Genomic DNA, 19,777 nt, shown 5'->3' with positions numbered 1-19,777 from the left:
TGGAAGAACGTTTTAAACTTTAATTCAAGGCATCATATACGATTTTATACTATTTTAGATTTTCAATTAATAACAAAATAATAAAATAGCATTTAAAAATTATATTAATAGGCCTATTTAAACTATACAGGAGAGGGTTGTGTTTGGTGGCCATGGGAGTTCAAATATGTTATTTAGGTGGTCACTTTTAAGTGTCTAATCTGTAAAATTTTTGAGATTTTGTTCATTTTAGGGCTGAAAATTTTAAAAAGATTAGCAAAAAATTTAAAATGAGTTTTAATCAATAAACCAAAATGCACCCCGAATCTGTCGCACATCCCCGTAGTAGGTATACCCTCCTTTCCACCCCCCCCCGTTGCCCTAAACTATACGTGTATAATGTAACCGCCACGAGTATTTACCTGTAGGCAAGCTCACCCCTACAGTCGCAATAGTTATAGCCCAGATAGCTTTTAACTCACGCCTACTAATAACGTACTTTCATCAAGTGATGGCGCTATAAGGTTTACCACGGAAGCTGTTTGGTTTACCGTGGAAGAAGATTATACCCTATATGACTTCTTTGCAGCATCAAGAAAAATAACACAATACTTATTCAGTTATCATGGTTATACGTAAAATGATAAGTTTTGGTAATTGTAGCATTTTGTTTTCCTATAACGGAAACATTTATTTTATTACAAGCTTTTGGCCACAGGCTTTAGTGTCCTGCAAATATGCATATCTATTCACATCACCTCTGCAACACAAAATCAGCGTCATAAGAACTATAATCGATAGGAAAGACAAGGTAATCACAGGAGAGGAAGAGAAAAGGGAGTAAGTACAAAAAATCAAGGAAGCTCTCAAACCATGTGGATACCCTGAATGTGCCTTTAAGCAAACACCAAACAAGAGCAAATGGTAGGAGAAGAAACAAATCTAGGGGGCTGCAGTCCTTCCTAATAAAGGAAGGCTCTCCAAACGCGTACGGCGAGTATTCAATAAACATGGTATCAGAACCCTTCAAACCACATCAGACACTTAGAAATTTTTGGTCCATCCAAAAGATACACGGGATTTAAAACAAACGTCAGACGATGTGTACGAATTACCGTGTCTCAATTGTGACAAGTCACATATAAGTGAAACATCTAGACAATTCGGTACCAGACTGAGAAAACATAAAACTGAAGCCGAAAAGGCCTCAAAGAAAGTTCACACAAGATCTCAGAGACAGGCTTCCATTACAGGGGAGGATAACAAATCGGCAATAACGATCATGTTTCTGAGGAAAAGCATAATGTTAGTTGGGAACAGTCAGAGATTTATCAAGAAAGCCATCTGGATAAGAAAGAAGGGGCCAAAACACTCAACAGAGACGAAGGGAACTACTTTCTACCGCACATATATGACCATATCCTAAAACAAACAGAGCCACCAACATCAGCTCCGTCAGGAAGCAGCCGCCGTCTAATCTAGCACATTTCATAGGCCATTCGGTGTATGTTATTCGTCTTAAAATATCGCTTTAATCAACTCTTATTTGCCAGTGGCCATGTTATATGTGCTCAAGTAGCAAGACACAATTCTGAAGAATGGAATTTGTAATATATATGGTACTGAAAATATATGACGATCATGTGCATAATCTTCGAAAACAAAAACCAACTTAATGCGGAAGTGTAGAAGGTATATAGAATCGCAAAATGAAAATTAGGTTTGTGTCATAATCAATGTCTATCAAAAATGCACAACATCAACACGTAGCTCAACGCTGGCTACAATAATTGATCTTACAAGGACGTGGATTTTCTGGGAAGGCGTCTTAGATATTGTTTTCAGGAAACACGCGTGATTCTATTAAGTTTTCTCTTGTTGACGACATGATTAATTACTTGTGAAACACTATTTCTATGACATGATGTTTAAAAACGAGTGAAAAATGCTAAACCTACCCTTCTTCGCCTGCCTGAAAGGCATGCGCTAGCACGTCAGACGCGCGACCAGAGTTGGCCACAATCACAACCGGTGTTCCTTTCGCAACAGCCTCACATGATTGTTGAATGCTATTTGGACCTCCTTCGACAAGAATGCACACAACTGGAAGATCTGGAGAAAAAAAAAACAACACTGGGGTAATTAATCACATCGCTTTATAATATCATAACGTAGAATACTGAAAGAACAGTATACTGATTGAAATTGATGCAATGACTTCCAAGAATTTTTGGTCGATCTAGCGAAAATATTTCAGGTGAACATCAAACAATTATTTATAGTTTTCATGGTTTTGTGGTTAATTTGTCCAAAAATTATCATTATGAACATAATGTTAGGAAATCCGGTGAAGCTGATCTTGTACTGATGGTAATATGATAATGAAACTATATCGTAGTGATGTCACTTACCATCAGAACCTCTTAACTCAAACCGCAGACTAATACCTTTGTTCCATTCAGTGGGGACCAACCTGATGAAAGATGCTCTTATGGGAGCTGGAAATCTGTTGATCTGTTTCGAATTCCCATCGCAGTTTCCAGTGAATTCCTTTAAAACAAGATATAAATCCAAATATACCGCGCAATATAATCACATGCACTGCACAAATAACGCTTTAACACATATAAATGTCGTTAGGGTTAAGGTTACGGTTAGGATTACGGTTAGGGTAAGGTTTAGGTTTATAATTCTTGTATTAGGTTTATTAATTTATTTTATTTTATTTTATTTTATTAGTTATTATTTTGCCCGGGGAAACCCATCGGTGCAAGCACTGTTTTTCAGTTGTGCCCAGGGGTCAAACAAAATACATCAAAATCTTTTAAAAACACATACATACAATTAAATATGAAATACAGATAGAATTGCACATGTATACAATATACTTAATAAAAACACTATGTAAAATACATTTCGGACTGATGACCCTTCTAGCGAAATGTAACAGAAGTTCTAGTTCACTCTTTGTGTAATTTTTATCTCATGAGTTTAATTCTAGAATTCCATAACACACATACAGGACACAGCCTGCGAATAGGTTTTTATCACACTATTCTGGTCAAAATTAAATGGATATCATTTAATGTCTGATTATGGTTTTCGTATTTTTGTTGGAGAAGCGATTCTAACTACATGAAATATGAAACATTGGCCACAGTTTAAAAAAATGACATGTAATTCATGTTACAACAGTAGTTTACAGAATTATGGACAGTAATCAACTGATACGTTGTGCTTCCCGCACATTGATGAGCCACGTGTCGTGCAAGTTTAATATTCTAGTAATATGATTATAGATGACGACATTGCAAAGTGTATTTTTCCCATAGGAAAAATCATTCCGTACCATTACATATTATTTATCCAACTGCTAAGCTCAGTGGGGGAATTTAACCCACTAGTCTGTAAATCCCATGGTCTTGATTGCATGCATGGAGTTAAATATATTTCAGGACGAAGGCTAGGCCCCAGCCATTCCAGCCAGGCTTAGGACTAAATGGGTATATTATAATATAAACTCTTGAACAACCTCATCTCTTTTTCTGAAAATAGCCACTCTTGAAGGTCATCACAAGAAAGTAATGCATATAAAAATGACAAAATGAAGCAGTTTCCTATTTACAATTTGGTAAAATGCATATTCGTAGCCGAATCTCGTACATCATAGCACCCAATTTTAGTTTGTGGTTTCGAAATATTGCAATTGAACATTGTTTGTTTGAGACGCAAAAACCCAAATCTAGTACAAGCATCCATTATATTTATAAAGATATATAGTAGGTAACTATCCATGGTAGAGATTGGATCAAGATAAATTACACATAAATTAAGTGTCAATTCAGGGTTCATGAGTGACTTTCCAACATATTTGACTGTTGGATAAATATCATGCATTTTTTTTGGGGGGCTTTGGGTAAAAGCATGGTGCGCTCAAAACGAAGGGGCGGCAAAAGGAATTAGTGAAGAAAAATGGGGCGCCAAAAAATTGAAAAATAGTGAAAAAAAGGGTACTATATATCAAAATGTGTTCCTTTTAGGGCGCTAGGGCGCCTATAATCCTTTTTTTTTTTTTTTGCTCTTCACTTTTTGTGTCAACCTTTTCGGGCTGTTGAGGAAGGGGCGGCAAAATTGACATTTTCTTCAGCCCCACCCTCCCCCCCCGGGCAAGAGCGGCCACGGTACGCCACTGAATATGGATGCTGCAGTTTTGGAGTTAAGGCAATATGGCGCATTACTTTGAAGTTGATAATACTAGTATATAAATTGTACTTGTGCGTTGGCGAATCGCGTGAGAAATTTAGCATATGTAACATAATACGAGTATATTTGGTTTATAGTCATCTTTATTCTTCAGAATGTGGAATTTACCAATTCGTTTTTCTCTTTAGTATCATCAGTGATATACTTCCATTTTTCTCTCTCCTCCATCTTGTATTGAATCTTATATTTGGTCACCCACTTATCATCATCTGGATCTCCTTGGGTCACTACCTCAGACACGAGCTTGGTGACACCCAGATCTACTTCTATCCACTGGTTTTGTCACTACTGTCAGTGGTCCAAGCAGAAGTACCATTTAAACGTGATTTTGAGTGGTTACATGGTCCGTGTTTTTTATTGGAGCAACTGATTTGACTATCTTGAATCTTGTGGTCCTCAGAGCCTAAACATAATGATGATGATGATGATAATAATAATAATAATAATAATAATAATAATAATAATAATAATAATAATAATAATAATAATAATAATAATAATAATAATAATAATAATAATAATAATAATAATAATAATAAGTGACTCAAAAGCTGCAATTCAAAAATGAAGGCATACAATGCATTATTTTGAATTGCTTTGATCAAAGCATGAAAAGTAATTAACAAACACTATAATTAAATCTGTCCATGCAACAGGTGAGGCGATTTCAATGCGCTCTGGGACGAAATTAAACAATCTGTTTGATCAAAATAATTATGAATATATTTGACCAAAGACAAAATTTAAGTTTATAAACAGGCACATCCTCATTGTAATGGACGAATTCAAACTTAACTTAAAAGGATATTAAGTATAACGAAAAATGTGTTAAATTAACCGAGAAAACCTATGTAATAATAATAATATTACTGTCTGTTCAATTAACTTAGATTCTTATAGTTTTAAGATAATTGAAAAAATAAACAAAATTGGTCAAAGTCATCAACGAAAAGTGTTAGCACAGCTTTAGACCCAAAGTGATTTATACTTTTCAAATTCCAAAGTTCAATTTGAAACCCCATTTATTTTCAATTTTGGTCTTTCTCCGCGATATTTTTATAAAAAGCTGCAGAACATCGGGTACCATAAACTTTTTTGTCAATTATTCGACCATCCGCATCAGGGAAGTATAATTGTCCATCAAAATAGCTATATTTGCCAGTGCTTCGTGTTGAAACGCCACTGTTGAAACATTACGTTATTATATACGTCTAGCCCTCTTCTTTTGTTCCATTATCTATTGTATTTCTTTTGTTCAAAGTCTGGTCAACTGTCGATTATATCAAGTAATGTGGACAGGTCAAGATAATCTGGACAGGTCAAGATAATCTTGGACAGGTCAAGATAATCTTGGACAGGTCAAGATAATCTTGGACAGGTCAAGATAATCTTGGTCAGGTCAATAAATTTTGAACAAGAGAAGTACATGTTCATATTTAGAAACACTGGCCACATTATTTGACTTTTTGGACATTTCAACAAACTTAAAATGCATCAAAGTTTAATATATTTTACACGATCAGCATAAATTATTATGCAAGTGTATGCATATTAGATTTAAATGAAGATGGTAAACAATACTTGTGTGTATTGAATGACACCAAGAACACCTTTATTGAATAATGCAAATTAGTTTGTATTAGGTCTTAAAGCCTGTATAATTAGGACGAGGATGTCAATCTACCTTTGTCCCCCCTCTCCCAAATAACGCAGATTCCGACAAAGTAGGTAACAAAACAAGAGCCATGAGGTCTTACAAATTAAGTTCAACCAAGGATATTTTGCACCTAAAATGCAGTACATTACAGGCCACAAGACTAGATGTAGAAAAACTACAACAATCTGCGGCCTAACCCCAACCAAAAAAGGTCGAGGAAGGTACCCAGGAATATGCGTTGATTTGGTTCAGGACATTTGTTCTATAAGTATATTAAAGATAAATATAAATTCTATGGTGTTAAATGAGTTACCGCCATGTCTAGGTAAAACACACCCACTTTGACCTTTGAACTATTTACATATTCATTATTTATATTACGAATATGTATAATCGAGTGGGACATGACCACAAGTGAATTGAATAGAATCTCCGGTTAAAATCAATGTTGTATTGATTTGATTAAATCACTTTCAATTGACACTAGATAAGACTCGTAGACTCAAACGCAGGACACACGGGAAGAATATTACACTGTCTCGGTGTGTTTTTATTTTTGGAAAACCCTAAACTTACACAAGATAATCATATCAGCTTTTCCAGTTTGTCTTTTGGAAAATGAATAAACCATAACAACAAATTCGTTTATTTTGGCTCACCGTATATGTAAGATAAACGGTTCAAAACAGACCATTACCATAGATAATCGGTGTCTTGTTGAGGTATGGTTCGCATGAAGTCGCTCGGAAGGCTCGACCCCTTCGGGGTCTCGCCTTCCGAGCGACTAACATGCTCACCATACCTCAACAAGACACCGATTATCTATGGTAATGGTCTGTTTCTCACCCTTTATCTACTACATAAAAATGTGAAGATGAACTAGGTTTCAGAATAGGTCCAGTTTATATAAATAAATTCCTTGCGTATATCGTCGGCTGTATTCCATAGTGGCGTATAGTGAGGCATCGCGAATAAACAACTTTTCGAGAAAAGCGGGTTTGAAGAAATACCAATTTAAAATCGAGTTCTGTACATCAGACATTCATCATATTTTGTAAATGATGTGAAATTTCGCATGTTAGTCGCTCGGAAGGCTCGACCCCTTCGGGGTCTCGCCTTCCGAGCGACTAACTGCTCACCATACCTCAACAAGACACCGATTATCTATGGTAATGGTCTGTTTCTCACCCTTTATCTACTACATAAAAATGTGAAGATGAACTAGGTTTCAGAATAGGTCCAGTTTATATAAATAAATTCCTTGCGTATATCGTCGGCTGTATTCCATAGTGGCGTATAGTGAGGCATCGCGAATAAACAACTTTTCGAGAAAAGCGGGTTTGAAGAAATACCAATTTAAAATCGAGTTCTGTACATCAGACATTCATCATATTTTGTAAATGATGTGAAATTTCGGTAGTTAACTAAATAGATCTTATTTCTATATACTTTTCAAAGTAAATAAATACATAATATTGTAAGCAAACTGAAAACAGTACAAAGTACAAAACTATACGTCACTATAGAAAACACGCAAAACGCAATACCCTAACCTAATATGTGATGCGATCAAGCCAAATCAGTCGGAACTCGGAAATATTGATTTTGAGATATAGCCAAACAAAGGAAATTTTTCCTTTTGTTTCCTATTGTTTTGGAAACTCTTTAATTGCTCATATCTTTGGAACTGGTTGTTCAATTTCAATGGGATTTTCTGCAAAATCCAGCTTTATAAATACTTTTTACAATCCTATAGGAAACTGAAAATTTATTATTGCCGAGTTCCGACTGATTTTGCTTGATCGCATCACATATTAACCTTACGCCACCTCGATTGCCGTGTAATTCATATGGCGTTACTTTTCGGAAAGTGACACGTCTATAATGTTTTTCATTTTTGCCGATATTTCTTAATTATAAAATGTGTATAAAAAGTGGCGTAAGGTCGATACGCCACTATGGAATACAAAACAATGTCACTTTGTAACTATACGCCAAATTTAATTAATTAGCTAATTATGACTGATGAGACTTAGAAAAAATGAAAGAGAACATCATCATATAAAACATATGTGCCAATTTTAAAAAAAAATGACCAAAAATCACTATACGCCACTATGGAATACAGCCGACGATTTATTTATTTATTTATGTATTTATTTATTTATTTATTTATTTATTTATTTATTTATTTATTTATTTATTTATTTATTTATTATTTATTTATTTTATTATATGTATTTATTTATTTGTTGTGTGGATGGGTCTGAGAAGGTGTAGGCCTAGGCCTATTATAAAACTACACATTTATTTTAAATTTGTTATTTCGTTTTGTTTTTTGAACACAAACTATGAGAAGGACATTTGAAAACAAAATAATTTTAAGAAATATTATTTAAAACAATGATAACAGAAAAGTCACTGTATCTAAAATGTCAAGCGAATGCAGATATTCATTGGAAGGATGATGGTATTAAACCAAACTCAATTTACATAGTAATAGTATCTATGAAATAAGAACGAAATCCATATAATTTTAATGTCATTGTTTAGAAAAAAACATAATGCTCGGAATAATGTTATGCATAAAATGTAATCGCGCATACCTTTAACGGAGCTTCATCTAATTTCGTCCATAAAAAACCGGAGGACCATCATCACCATAGACCCTATTCAAAAACCGGAACGGTATAACAAATGAAATGGCAAGAGAGATTGATAGATTTTTTTTGCTAAATTGGATAGGTTCTATGTCCTAAGTTGAGAATGGACCATCCCACTCGATTTGTGAAAAGGTCACGAACCCTTTTGGTGAACCCAGGTAACTGCCTAAAATGAGGCAAATTTAAAAATAAATGGGGTTTTAAATTGAACTTTGGAATTTGAAAAACGTTGGGTCTTAAGCTGTGCTAACACTTTTTATTGATGACTTTGACCACAATTGTTTATTTTTTCAAATATCTTAAAAATACAAGAATCTGAACTAATTGAACAGACAGTAATAATAATGATACTAATAATAATAATAATAATAATAATAATAATAATAATAATAATAATAATAATAATAATAATAATAATAATAATAATAATACAGAGTGTATCAAAATGATTGGTACCCATCAATTTTGATGTTTATTGAAAAGCCTACCTCTTCCAAATACACTTTTGGATACATTTGAAATATCCAGAATGTATATTGAATTGAAATGTATGTTGAATTTTTATGTCTCAGGCTCATCCATTATCGATGAAAACTGATGGGTACCAATCATTTTGATACAGCTTGTAATAATAATAATAATAATAATAATAATAATAATAATAATAATAATAATAATAATAATAATAATAATAATAATAATAATAACAACAACAACAACAACAACAACAACAACAACAACAACAACAACAATAATAATAATAATAATAATAATGATAATAATAATAATAATAATAATGATCATAATACTGCTACTACTACTACTACTACTACTACTACTACTACTACTACTACTACTACTACTACTACTACTACTACTACTACTACTACTACCACTACTACCACTACTACTACCACTACCACTACCACTACCACTACCACTACCACTACCACTACTACTACCACCACTACCACTACTACTACTACTTCTACTACTACCACTACTACTACTACTATTACTACAACAACAACAACAACTACTACTACTAATAATAATAATATTAACAGTAATAGTGATACTAACAAGTCGTGGAGTTAGTGCAAGAACGTCTATTTTGTCATTTTGCAAGAGAAGCACTTTTGTGTATACATTTTTAAAAACTATTTATTGTTTTTAAACGGGCTGTTTATTTAAAGGTTTTTGATCTAATTAATCTAACTGAGATCAGAAGAGCGCTCTTTTTTTTTCAGGTGCACAGTAAAATTCAACGCCCGAGATATTTTTAGTCTAAATGGTGATATTAAAAATGTGGTGAATTGCGGTAACCACATGTGGAAGTGCATGTACTCTCCCATGGGGCATTGTTAAACACGTTTTTGCTTCTCATATCAAAACCGCTCGAGCAATACAGATCCAAACTTGAAAACATAATTATGGTGGGCTTTAATGTAATAGAACGTGAAAATCGTTTATTTAAGACTGGCAAAATAGCTTAAATTTGTTCATATGCAATATTAGATATCTTTTTGTGCTAGTTGAAAAGACAAAATATCAATGCATATGTTTTTTATTCACATTTATGATAGCGGTGTCACTTACCACCCAAACCTCTTAACTCAAACCGCACACTGATGTTATTTTTCCAATCAGTGGGGACGAACCTGATGAAAGATGCTCTTATGGGCTCTGGAAATCTGTTAGTCTGTTCTGAATTCCGATCACAGTTTCCAGTGAATTCCTATAAAAGAAGATTATAAGTTCAAACACATGTATATTATGAAATATTATGAGATACCTTGAACTAAGTTTTCACTCATACAAATATAGTACACTGTACTAATACTTATAGAGATGGGCGCCAATCTGGAGGGGTGGACACTATTTGGGATAGGGGAACAATATCAAAACCCACGTTTCGGCAAATACACCCACACTCTAAATTTTGCAACGGTTGATCTGTTTGTATACAAATGGCTGAACCAATTGATTTAAAAAAAGGGTTTGTGAACTACTGGTTAGAGTGTTTCAGGTGTTTGTAAACAAACGGTTCTTCTGCACGGACAGGTTTGTAACTGTTAATCTATGTTAATCCGTTTGTATACAAATGGCTGAACCAATCGATTTGAGAAAAAGTGTTTGTGAACTATTTCTTGGGAGTGTTTCAGGTGTTTGAAAACAAACGGTTCTTATTCACGGAAAGGTTTGCAACGGATAGTCTATTTAATATCAAGCAGCAAACGGTGGATCCGTGTGTATACAAATGGCTGAACCAATTGATTTGATAAAATTGTTTGTGAATATTCGAATGGAGCTGTAACATATGACCACGACCACTTCGGATCTCCGAGAAAAAACGTAATTGATTTGGATTTTAACATACTTTGCAGCATTTCTTTACTCATAAACTGATGATAAATATTTACATATCTATCGGAGCCTTGTGATGTGGCTATATTTTTCCATAAAAACTGATTTTGAGCTAGAAAATGTATCCGACCGCCACTTTCTGTACAGTGTGTAGTATATATGACAATGGAAATCGATAGACAACATCGTTCGTTTCATCATTCGTCTGTATACGCGGCGAAGTTATGTAATAATCGGATTAACTACCATAGCAATAGGCGAAAACAATTTTGAATATACCGCGCTGCACTGGTACGTTAACGCGGTACCTCTGCATTGAACCATGTCATGCTGAAACTCGCACCTGTAAGATTAGTATCTTTGAAAAGACCGGTATTGTATTCAATATACGATTGCAGACATCCCCAGGTGATGAGTTCAACCTGCTTGTAGTGCAGAGCGATATATTCAAAATAATTATTGTTTTCACCTATATCTTTGGTAGTTAATTGTAATACACCTACACAGTGACCATGGGGGAAATTTGGATGTAAGTAACTCTGAATTGAAGCAGTTAATTTCACAAATGAAACAAGAAATTGTGATTAAACTGGATGAGAATCGACGAGATATCAAAGAGATGAAAGAGGAACTTAGAACATTGAAATCAACAACGAAACTGCAACGAGTAATCATGCTGTAATTCTTGATGAAATGGAAAAGAAAACACTCCCCGAGATCAAATCAACAGTGGAATGGATACAAACGTACTTGATTTGGAAGAAATACTATTACTATTACTATAGAAAGAATAACTTGGTGTGGAGGAAAAGAAAGGGCAGAGGACATTAAATCAGTCTTGTTGGATGTGTGGCACCACAACTTTTCTATATCTCTTGATCAACTGGAGAGGGGAATAGTAATGACTGATTGCCACATACTACCTCAGTCAAAATTTGCTAAACGTGACAATAATAGGGAGATGCCTCCTTGTCCTATTATTGTGAGATTTGCTTATACATGTGACCGGCATTTCTTTGTGGACCCAAAGAATATGAAAGGCGGAAGCAAAATAAGAGTACTACAGGGCACACCTCCTGTTATGAAAAGAGAACGTGGGAGGCTCGCTTACAATCTTAGAAAGGAAAAGCACGCAACTCATGACAAGGATCAATGCCAGGAAGACCAACGTTATTTTGGAATACAAGCCCAGGAACAGGCCTGATGCTGACAAAAACATTGGTCGATATTGGACCCACTTCTATTTATCTGGTGATGATATTACGTATTCATCCAACGTACTTGACTTTGTATTGTTTGCGGATGACGCCACTTTTTTGTATTCTGATAAAAACATCAATGAAAACATAGTTTTGATAAATGATGAGTTGAAAAAAGTTTCTAACTGGTTCAAAGCTAATAAATTGTTTGTTAATGCCAATAAAACAAACTATATAATATTAGATGACAAATAAAAAGCAAGATAACACTAAAATTATATTAAACACTACACAGCTTGCACAGTTAAAAACACAAAATTCTTACTTATTTCGGTGAATATCTACAAATGCTACTTAGATAAATGTCAAACTTCACAAATGGGCAATAAGAATAATTAATAAATTGTGAGTCGTCATGTTGACTGGGAATGCAGCCAGAAAACTATGTATTAGTGTGTATGTGCTAGTATACTAACGTTATATACTAATGTGTATGTGTAACGATTAGCATGTGTATGTATTGTATGTGTTTCTTTTTTGGGGGGGGGGGCAACTATATGTATTAGTGTTTATGTACTAGTATACTAACACTATGAATGGGTATGTGTTAGTGTACTAACGGTTAGCATGTGTATGTATTGTATGTGTGTGTTTTTTGGAACAACTATGTGTTAGTTTTTATATACTAGTATACCAACGGTTAGCATGTTTATGTATTGTATGTGTTTGTTTGTTTTTGGGACAACTATATGTTAGTGTTTATGTGCTCTATACTAACATTCAGAATGTGTATGTGTTAGTGTACTAACGGTTAGCATGTGTATGTATTGTATGTGTTAGTTTTTTGGGGACAACTGTGTATTAGTGTTTATGTGCAAGTATACTAACACATAGCATACATGTGTTGTATGTGGGGTTTTTTTGGGACAACTATGTGTTAGTGTTTATGTGCTACTAACACTCAGAATGTGTATGTGTTAGTGTACTAACGGTCAGCATGTGTATGTATTGTTTGTTTATGGGACAACTATGTGTTAGTGTTAATGTGCAAGCATAGGCCTACTAACACATAGCATACATGCGTTTGTATTTTGGGACAAATATGTGTTAGTATACTAGCACTAAAATAACTTAATTTAAAGTGCATGGTCTTAATAAGATTACTGTACAGGCAATATTTGGTATTATATACTTTAATTTTTTGGTTAAAATAGTATAACATTTAAAATTTAAAATACGCGCAGTTGTCCCCGTAAACTTGACCGATAAAAAAGTCTTTGCCCACCCTGATGTCTTTACCCCTGGTATTTGGTAAGACAAAAAGGGAAAAAAAGTATCATTAATACAATTTATACAACAATTAATGTCCAAGTTTTGAGCTGCATTGCTCGAGCGGTTTTGATATGAGAAGCAACAATGTGTATAACAATGCCCCATGGGAGAGTACATGCACTTCTGGATTTGCGACGCAATCCCTCATTGACAAAAAAGTTCGACATTTCATGGGCAAACGATATAACAAAAGGGTACCCAAGAGATCCAAATTTTAAAAACAATTTCACAAAGGAGTAACCGTTCATATTTTAGGAGGTTAAGTCCATTTGAGAGAATTTATTTTGAAAAGCCTATTCTGGAAATTCTACAACACCCAAAAATAGAGCTATGAAAGTCCCTTGCTTTTGATAATTTCAGCTCTAAAAGACCTCAAAATTGCTAATTCCTAATATTTCTGTTTTTTCTGATTTTGACTGTTCGCAGCTCCAAAAGACCCCCTTTTACCGATATGCCGGCAGCTCCCAAAGACCACCACTTCAAAATTCCGAGGAACATACCTACCAAAAATATTTGAAAAATACCCACGTCTTTAGACGCTCAACAAGTTGGGGTAGCTTAGACTATGCTAAGGTATCTGACAAGTTTTTGGCACGTTTAAAAGCCAGCAGAGGTGGATTCGAATCTTGAGATCTTGGGTTTTGATATTATGGTGTGTACGTAGTTACTAACACAAGAGGGATATTTTTCTTGTTCATGTTAGGCCTACTCTCCTTTGAATTGTTGAGATATTTGTCCCGATCTTCAAATTTAACTTTGCTGGTTATTTCATTAACTTTAGGCCGATCATATCCTCTTTCCACCAGCTTATCTGTGCAGAAGTTGACCTTGTTAACGAAATTCGGATGTATGACCTCGGCAATAGCGAATCGTTCACCTAGAACTAAGGCTGTTAAAAAAGAATTGCAAACCTGGTATCAAGCTAATTTCTACTATTAAACCCAACCTGTAACTACGGGTTCTCATCCTATCATGGCATGATCAAATATCAAATGCATGAGGAACATCACATAGTCATACAAAACCGACATTGATGATTGACAAGCGATTTTTGGCACAGATATTTTGGGCACCGTTTCTATATTATGCCCTAAAAAGGTGGGTGCAGGAAAACATATATGATAAGACAATTTAAGGGTTTAAATTCGGGTTTCCCAAAATCTTACATGTGTAAAGGGGGGGGTTGGCACGTCAAAAGGGGTCAAAGATCTTTTGGCACGGCCAAAGGGCAGAGGGCAAGAAATTTTTGGCAGACCATTTTGAAATTCACCACCGGGGGGGGGGGGGGGTTAACATAATTATTTCACAGTATAAATAAATAAATAAATAAATAAATAAATAGAGGATGAACCCAAGATAAATGACACCTATATTAAGTGTGAATTCAGGGTTAAAGGGCCGAATTGACCGTCCCAACTACATGCACCAGGGAGGTGTTTACAATTGGATAAAGACATTTTTTACAACAGTAGAAGGAATTTGACAACTTGTAAACAGGTTTGAATCATAGAAATAGAAAAAAGGTTAATAAGGTCACATTTTATGGGTGCTATTGGTGACAGATATTATACCATAATTATATCCATATGTTGGTGCTTGACTGGCCCGGTTACCGCTCTTTAATCCCGCCATGGCGGGGAAAAATGAACATGAAAGTTCATGAATGATTTTCCAACATATTTGACTATTGGATAAATATGGATGCTGCAGTTTTGGAGCCAAGGCAATATGGCGCATAATGGATAAATAATTACACTCTGCGTTGGCGAATCGCGTGATGAATTTAGCGTAACCTGATTATGTTTGGTTTATATTATACAAATATTGACTGCTATGAGGGGCATTGTTAAAATTATAGGTCCAAGGTGATCTCAAAACCATGTTATGACCCGAAGCGCAGCCAAGGGTCTTAAGGCCCGGTCACACTATGACGAATAGGGGTGAACGGCAAGCGACGTTAAGCTGCGAATTGCAATTTTGAATTTAGCGTCACTCATCTATTCGTCGCGTTCGTCGGCAAATTTTCAACATGTTGAAAATTTTGTGACGACAAAAAATGTAGTTGTGATTCCGTTCAAATTTCGTTTCCATACCGTGCGAATCCGCCTCTAGTCGTTTTGAGGTCGTTTCGTTGGAAGTCGTTGTCAACGACCATTGACGAAAAAACAACGGCAAGTGACGTCACATCTCGAACCCTGACGACACGTTGCGGCAAGTAACGAAATTGTACCGATATTGGTGTGACAGTGACTTGCAAATTTTGTCCGGAGAGTGACGGATATTGACTGTTGATGGCGGGTCGTTTGCGAGTACCTGCGACATTGAAACGGTGGTCTGCGATGGGTTACGATTTTTAAACGATGGTCCACGATTTTAACCTTTGTGTGCGAATTCTTGACATTTTTTGACGTCAGTTCGATTTCAATAGACTGTCCTGCACGATGCAATTTTGAAGTTCATATAAAAAGAAATATCAATAATAATCAAAAACATTAATATTTCTGATTATTATTGATATTGATATTGATGTTAATATTTTTGATTATAATTGATACTGATATTAACATTTCTGATTATTATTGATATTGATGATAATATTTTTGATCATTATTGATATATTGATATATTGATATTAATATTTTTATTATTATTGATATTAATATCTTTGATTATAATAATTGATATTGATGTTAATATTTGTGATTATTATAGATATGAATAGTTTAGATTATTATTGACACTGATTTTATTATTTTTGATTATTATTGATATTGATATTATTTTTTATATTATTATTGATATGTGTAATATTTTTTATTATTAATGATATTGATTGTGGGATAGGCTTTTACGACGGGAATTCATAACAATTAGTGGGTTTTTAGCGGGTTGCCGACGGACAAGTTTAGAACTGTCAAGCTTTCGTCAGGAATAGCTCTGACTTCTTCAGGACAAAATACCTAAGAATGAGATTCGTAGACCGCACTTGCCTACTGATGACTCTGAAAAGAGCCGTTCACTGAAGACTGCCCCTTGTCAACAGAGAACAAGGAGATCTCGCCTATCTGCTAATATACAGGTTTTGGTGGCCCCTTGACAAGGGGCTGTCTTCATTGAACGGCTCTTTTTTGAGCCACCAAACCTTTAAACTTATCAGATAGGCGAGGTCTGCTTGTTTTTGTAGACAAGGGGCAGTCTTCAGTGAACGGCTCTTTTCAGAGCCATAAAAACATGTATATTAGCAGATAGGAGAGATCTGCTTGTTCTCTGTTGTCAAGGGGCAGTCTTCAGTGAACGGCTCTTTTCATAGTCATCAGTAGGCAAGGGGCGGTCTACATGTCTCATTCTTAGGTACTTTGTCCTGAGGAAGTCAGAGCTACACTACTTGTAATTGATATTGATTTTACTATTTTTTATTATTATTGACATGTGTGATATTTTTGATTATTATTGATATTGATGTTAATATTTTTGATTATTATTGATATAGATATTAATAGTTTGGATTATTATTTATATTGATTTTAATATTTTTGATTATTGTTCATATTGATGTTAATATTTTTGATTATCATTGGTATTGATATTTTTGAGTGGATGATCAGAACGTTGTGAAGAGTGGAAACGCCAAAGTGGACTATACGACCCGCACACACACAGGCTTTGATGTCGGCCGCTGAGTCTCGTCATCATCGCCGCAATCCACCGTCAGCTGCCGTTCCTTGCCGCAAGCAAATCCGCTGCCAGCCGTCCGACCTCGTTGCTTGTTGTCGGGCTCCGTCGAGACATCGTCATTCGCCGCCCAGACAACGTCCGGTTTTGGTCGCAACATTTTGTGATTTCACGTTCGTCACCTTTCGTTGCTTATCGTCCGTCAAAGTGTGACCGGGCCTTTAGCATAGTTTTGAGATCACCGCGGGCCTATAATTTTTACAATGTCCCGAATATAAAGCAGTCAATATTTGTTTTATATACCGATTGCGGAGTGTGATCGGGACGCACGTGACAGACCGGTCAATAGTTCATTTCCATGACCGGTCAACAGTTCATTTTGATGAAATTCTATCAAATACTGGGTGTAGTTAAAACAATGCCCACTATTTTAACCAATCAGATGGCAGGAATATATTATGAAGTATTATAATCATCTTTATTCTTCTGAATGTGGAATTTACCAATTCGTTTTTCTCTTTAGTATCATCAGTGACATATTTCCATTCATCTCTCTCCTCCACCTTGTATTGAATCTTATATTTGGTCACCCACTTGTCACCATCTGGATTTCCTTGAGTCACTACCTCAGACACGAGCTTGGTGACACCCAGATCTACTTCTATCCACTGGTTTTTGTCACTACTGTCAGGGGTCCAAGCAGAAGTACTATTTAAACGTGATTTTGAGTGGTTACAAGGTTCGTGTTTATGACTGGAGCAACTGAATCGACTATCTTGAATCTTCTGGTCCTCAGAGCCTAAACATAATAATAATAATAATATTAGTATTAATAATAATGTATTTATTATTAATTTATTTATATATATACGAGCATCAGATCAAAGACCTTTAAATAAGTACCCCTTTTAAAAACAATAAATAGGTAAAGATAATAATATTAATATTTTCTTCACCTATTTATTATTTATTGTTTTTAAGCTATATATGTGGTTGATAGAGAGTTATAATATCAGAGAGATGCTCAGCATGCTCAGGTGCAATTGTATTATTATAACACGACAGTTGAACAGACACGAAAATGAACAGGCAGCCAATGTTCGCAAAACATAATATTCTTTAGTTGATGATCTATTGAGGCAATCCACAGAAGCGATCTAAGCCAATCAAGAGTGAACTAAAGCCGTGCGCAATCATGATCAAGACAGTTTTCGGTTTCCTATTATTTTGTATATGTTGTTAACATTTTTTTGCAACTACTATGGTTGTCCATTTTATACACTGTTTATATTTGTTGCATGAGGATTAGATTTTTTATGTAGTTGAAAAGGCAAAATATCTGGGAAATGCATTGTGATGAAAAAGGAAAACTATAAGTGCATTGAGTATTTTATTGGTATGACGTCTATAAATGTGGTAAATGAATGGGTATCATGTTGTTGACGTTCAAATGACAAATATCAATGCACCTGTAGTTTTATTTGTTTCCTTCATAATGCATGTTCCCAAACACAGTGCACCCTCCCTGAGGGGCTCGTGTATTGTTCAGTTAAAACAAAAACAAAAACAAAAAACACGTTATGACATTATTATTAGTAGTAATAGTATTCTATTATAATACTGAATGTTAGGAAATCATCCATTTTGACACAATCATTCTCCCCACCACAACCCTCATCACCACCCGAAAACAACAACAACAAAAACAACAACATCAACAACAACACACATTTATGGTAGCGGTGTCACTTACCATCCAAACCTCTTAACTCAAACCGCATACTGATGCTAGTATTCCATTTAGTGGGGACCAACCTGATGAAAGATGCACTTATAGGCGCTGGAAATCTGTTAATCTGTTTTGAATTCTGATCATAGTTTCCAGTGAATTCCTTTAAAAGAAAATTATAAGTCCAAGCACATTATGGAATATTATGAGATACCTTTTAACTCATACAAATTTAGTACTATACTTATAGACATGGGCGGCAATCAGCGGGGTGGTGTGGACACAATTTGGGATGTTGGGCACAATATCAAATCTATAAAATCCCTACGTTACGGCAATTACTTCTATGTTCTTAATAAGCTTAGGAAATATATACCTTGATTTTATGGTTAAAATAGTATAAAATTGAACATTTTCTCGCAGTCCGTGACAGCAATAGTGTGAAAAATACGCGCAGTTGTCCCCGTAAACTTGACCAGCAATGATATCTCTACCCCTGGTATTTGGTATTGTACCATTAGTACAATATGTTTCGTATTGTACCATTAATACAATATGTTTCCAAGTTTTGAGCTGATTGCTCGAGTGTTTTGATATGAGAAGTAAAAACGTGTATAACAATGCCCCATGCATTTCTTGTGTGGTTACCCCGATACGCGGATTTATCGTTTCTCTACCGGAAGTCAATTTGTGCCGAAATTCCTTCCTACAATGCAATATGCGTATTGCATAACAAAGAATATTGATTAACCTCCGAACTGTATCAATTGCAAGCCCACTCTTTATTTAGCTCCTTGCACCCCACCACCCCACCCGCAATCCCTCAAATCGACAAAAAGTCCGACATTTCAGGGGGCAAACGATGTAACAAAAGGGTACCCAAGAGGTCCAAATTATAAAAACAATTTCACATGTT

General features: G+C 35.0%; 2 protein-coding genes across 2 annotated transcripts in view; both read right to left on the bottom strand.

Moving 5' to 3' along the window:
- Positions 1–1,209: 1,209 nt before the first annotated feature.
- On the bottom strand, positions 1,210–4,598 carry LOC140143743 (transient receptor potential cation channel subfamily M member 1-like). The gene is made up of 4 exons (XM_072165559.1): positions 4,351–4,598; positions 2,391–2,529; positions 1,938–2,091; positions 1,210–1,267 (listed from the first exon to the last, which is right to left on the bottom strand). Exons 1-4 carry the CDS (start codon positions 4,408–4,410, stop codon positions 1,210–1,212), a joined length of 411 nt encoding a protein of 136 aa, XP_072021660.1. The 5' UTR covers positions 4,411–4,598.
- A 5,555-nt stretch (positions 4,599–10,153) lies between these two features.
- The window catches only part of LOC140143733 (lactadherin-like), a 55,556-nt gene continuing 45,932 nt past the window's right edge, over positions 10,154–19,777 (bottom strand). Inside the window, exons 9-11 of the mRNA XM_072165547.1 lie at positions 18,886–19,024; positions 17,636–17,931; positions 10,154–10,300 (exon numbers count right to left, since the gene is read on the bottom strand). Of these exons, the coding sequence (XP_072021648.1) occupies positions 10,154–10,300; positions 17,636–17,931; positions 18,886–19,024 (582 nt within the window). The remainder of the gene's footprint in view (positions 10,301–17,635; positions 17,932–18,885; positions 19,025–19,777) is intronic.

The sequence above is a fragment of the Amphiura filiformis genome, chromosome 2, assembly GCF_039555335.1.
Source record: "Amphiura filiformis chromosome 2, Afil_fr2py, whole genome shotgun sequence".
NCBI lineage: Eukaryota > Metazoa > Echinodermata > Ophiuroidea > Amphilepidida > Amphiuridae > Amphiura > Amphiura filiformis.
This window is presented reverse-complemented; position numbering and strand designations above follow the sequence as displayed.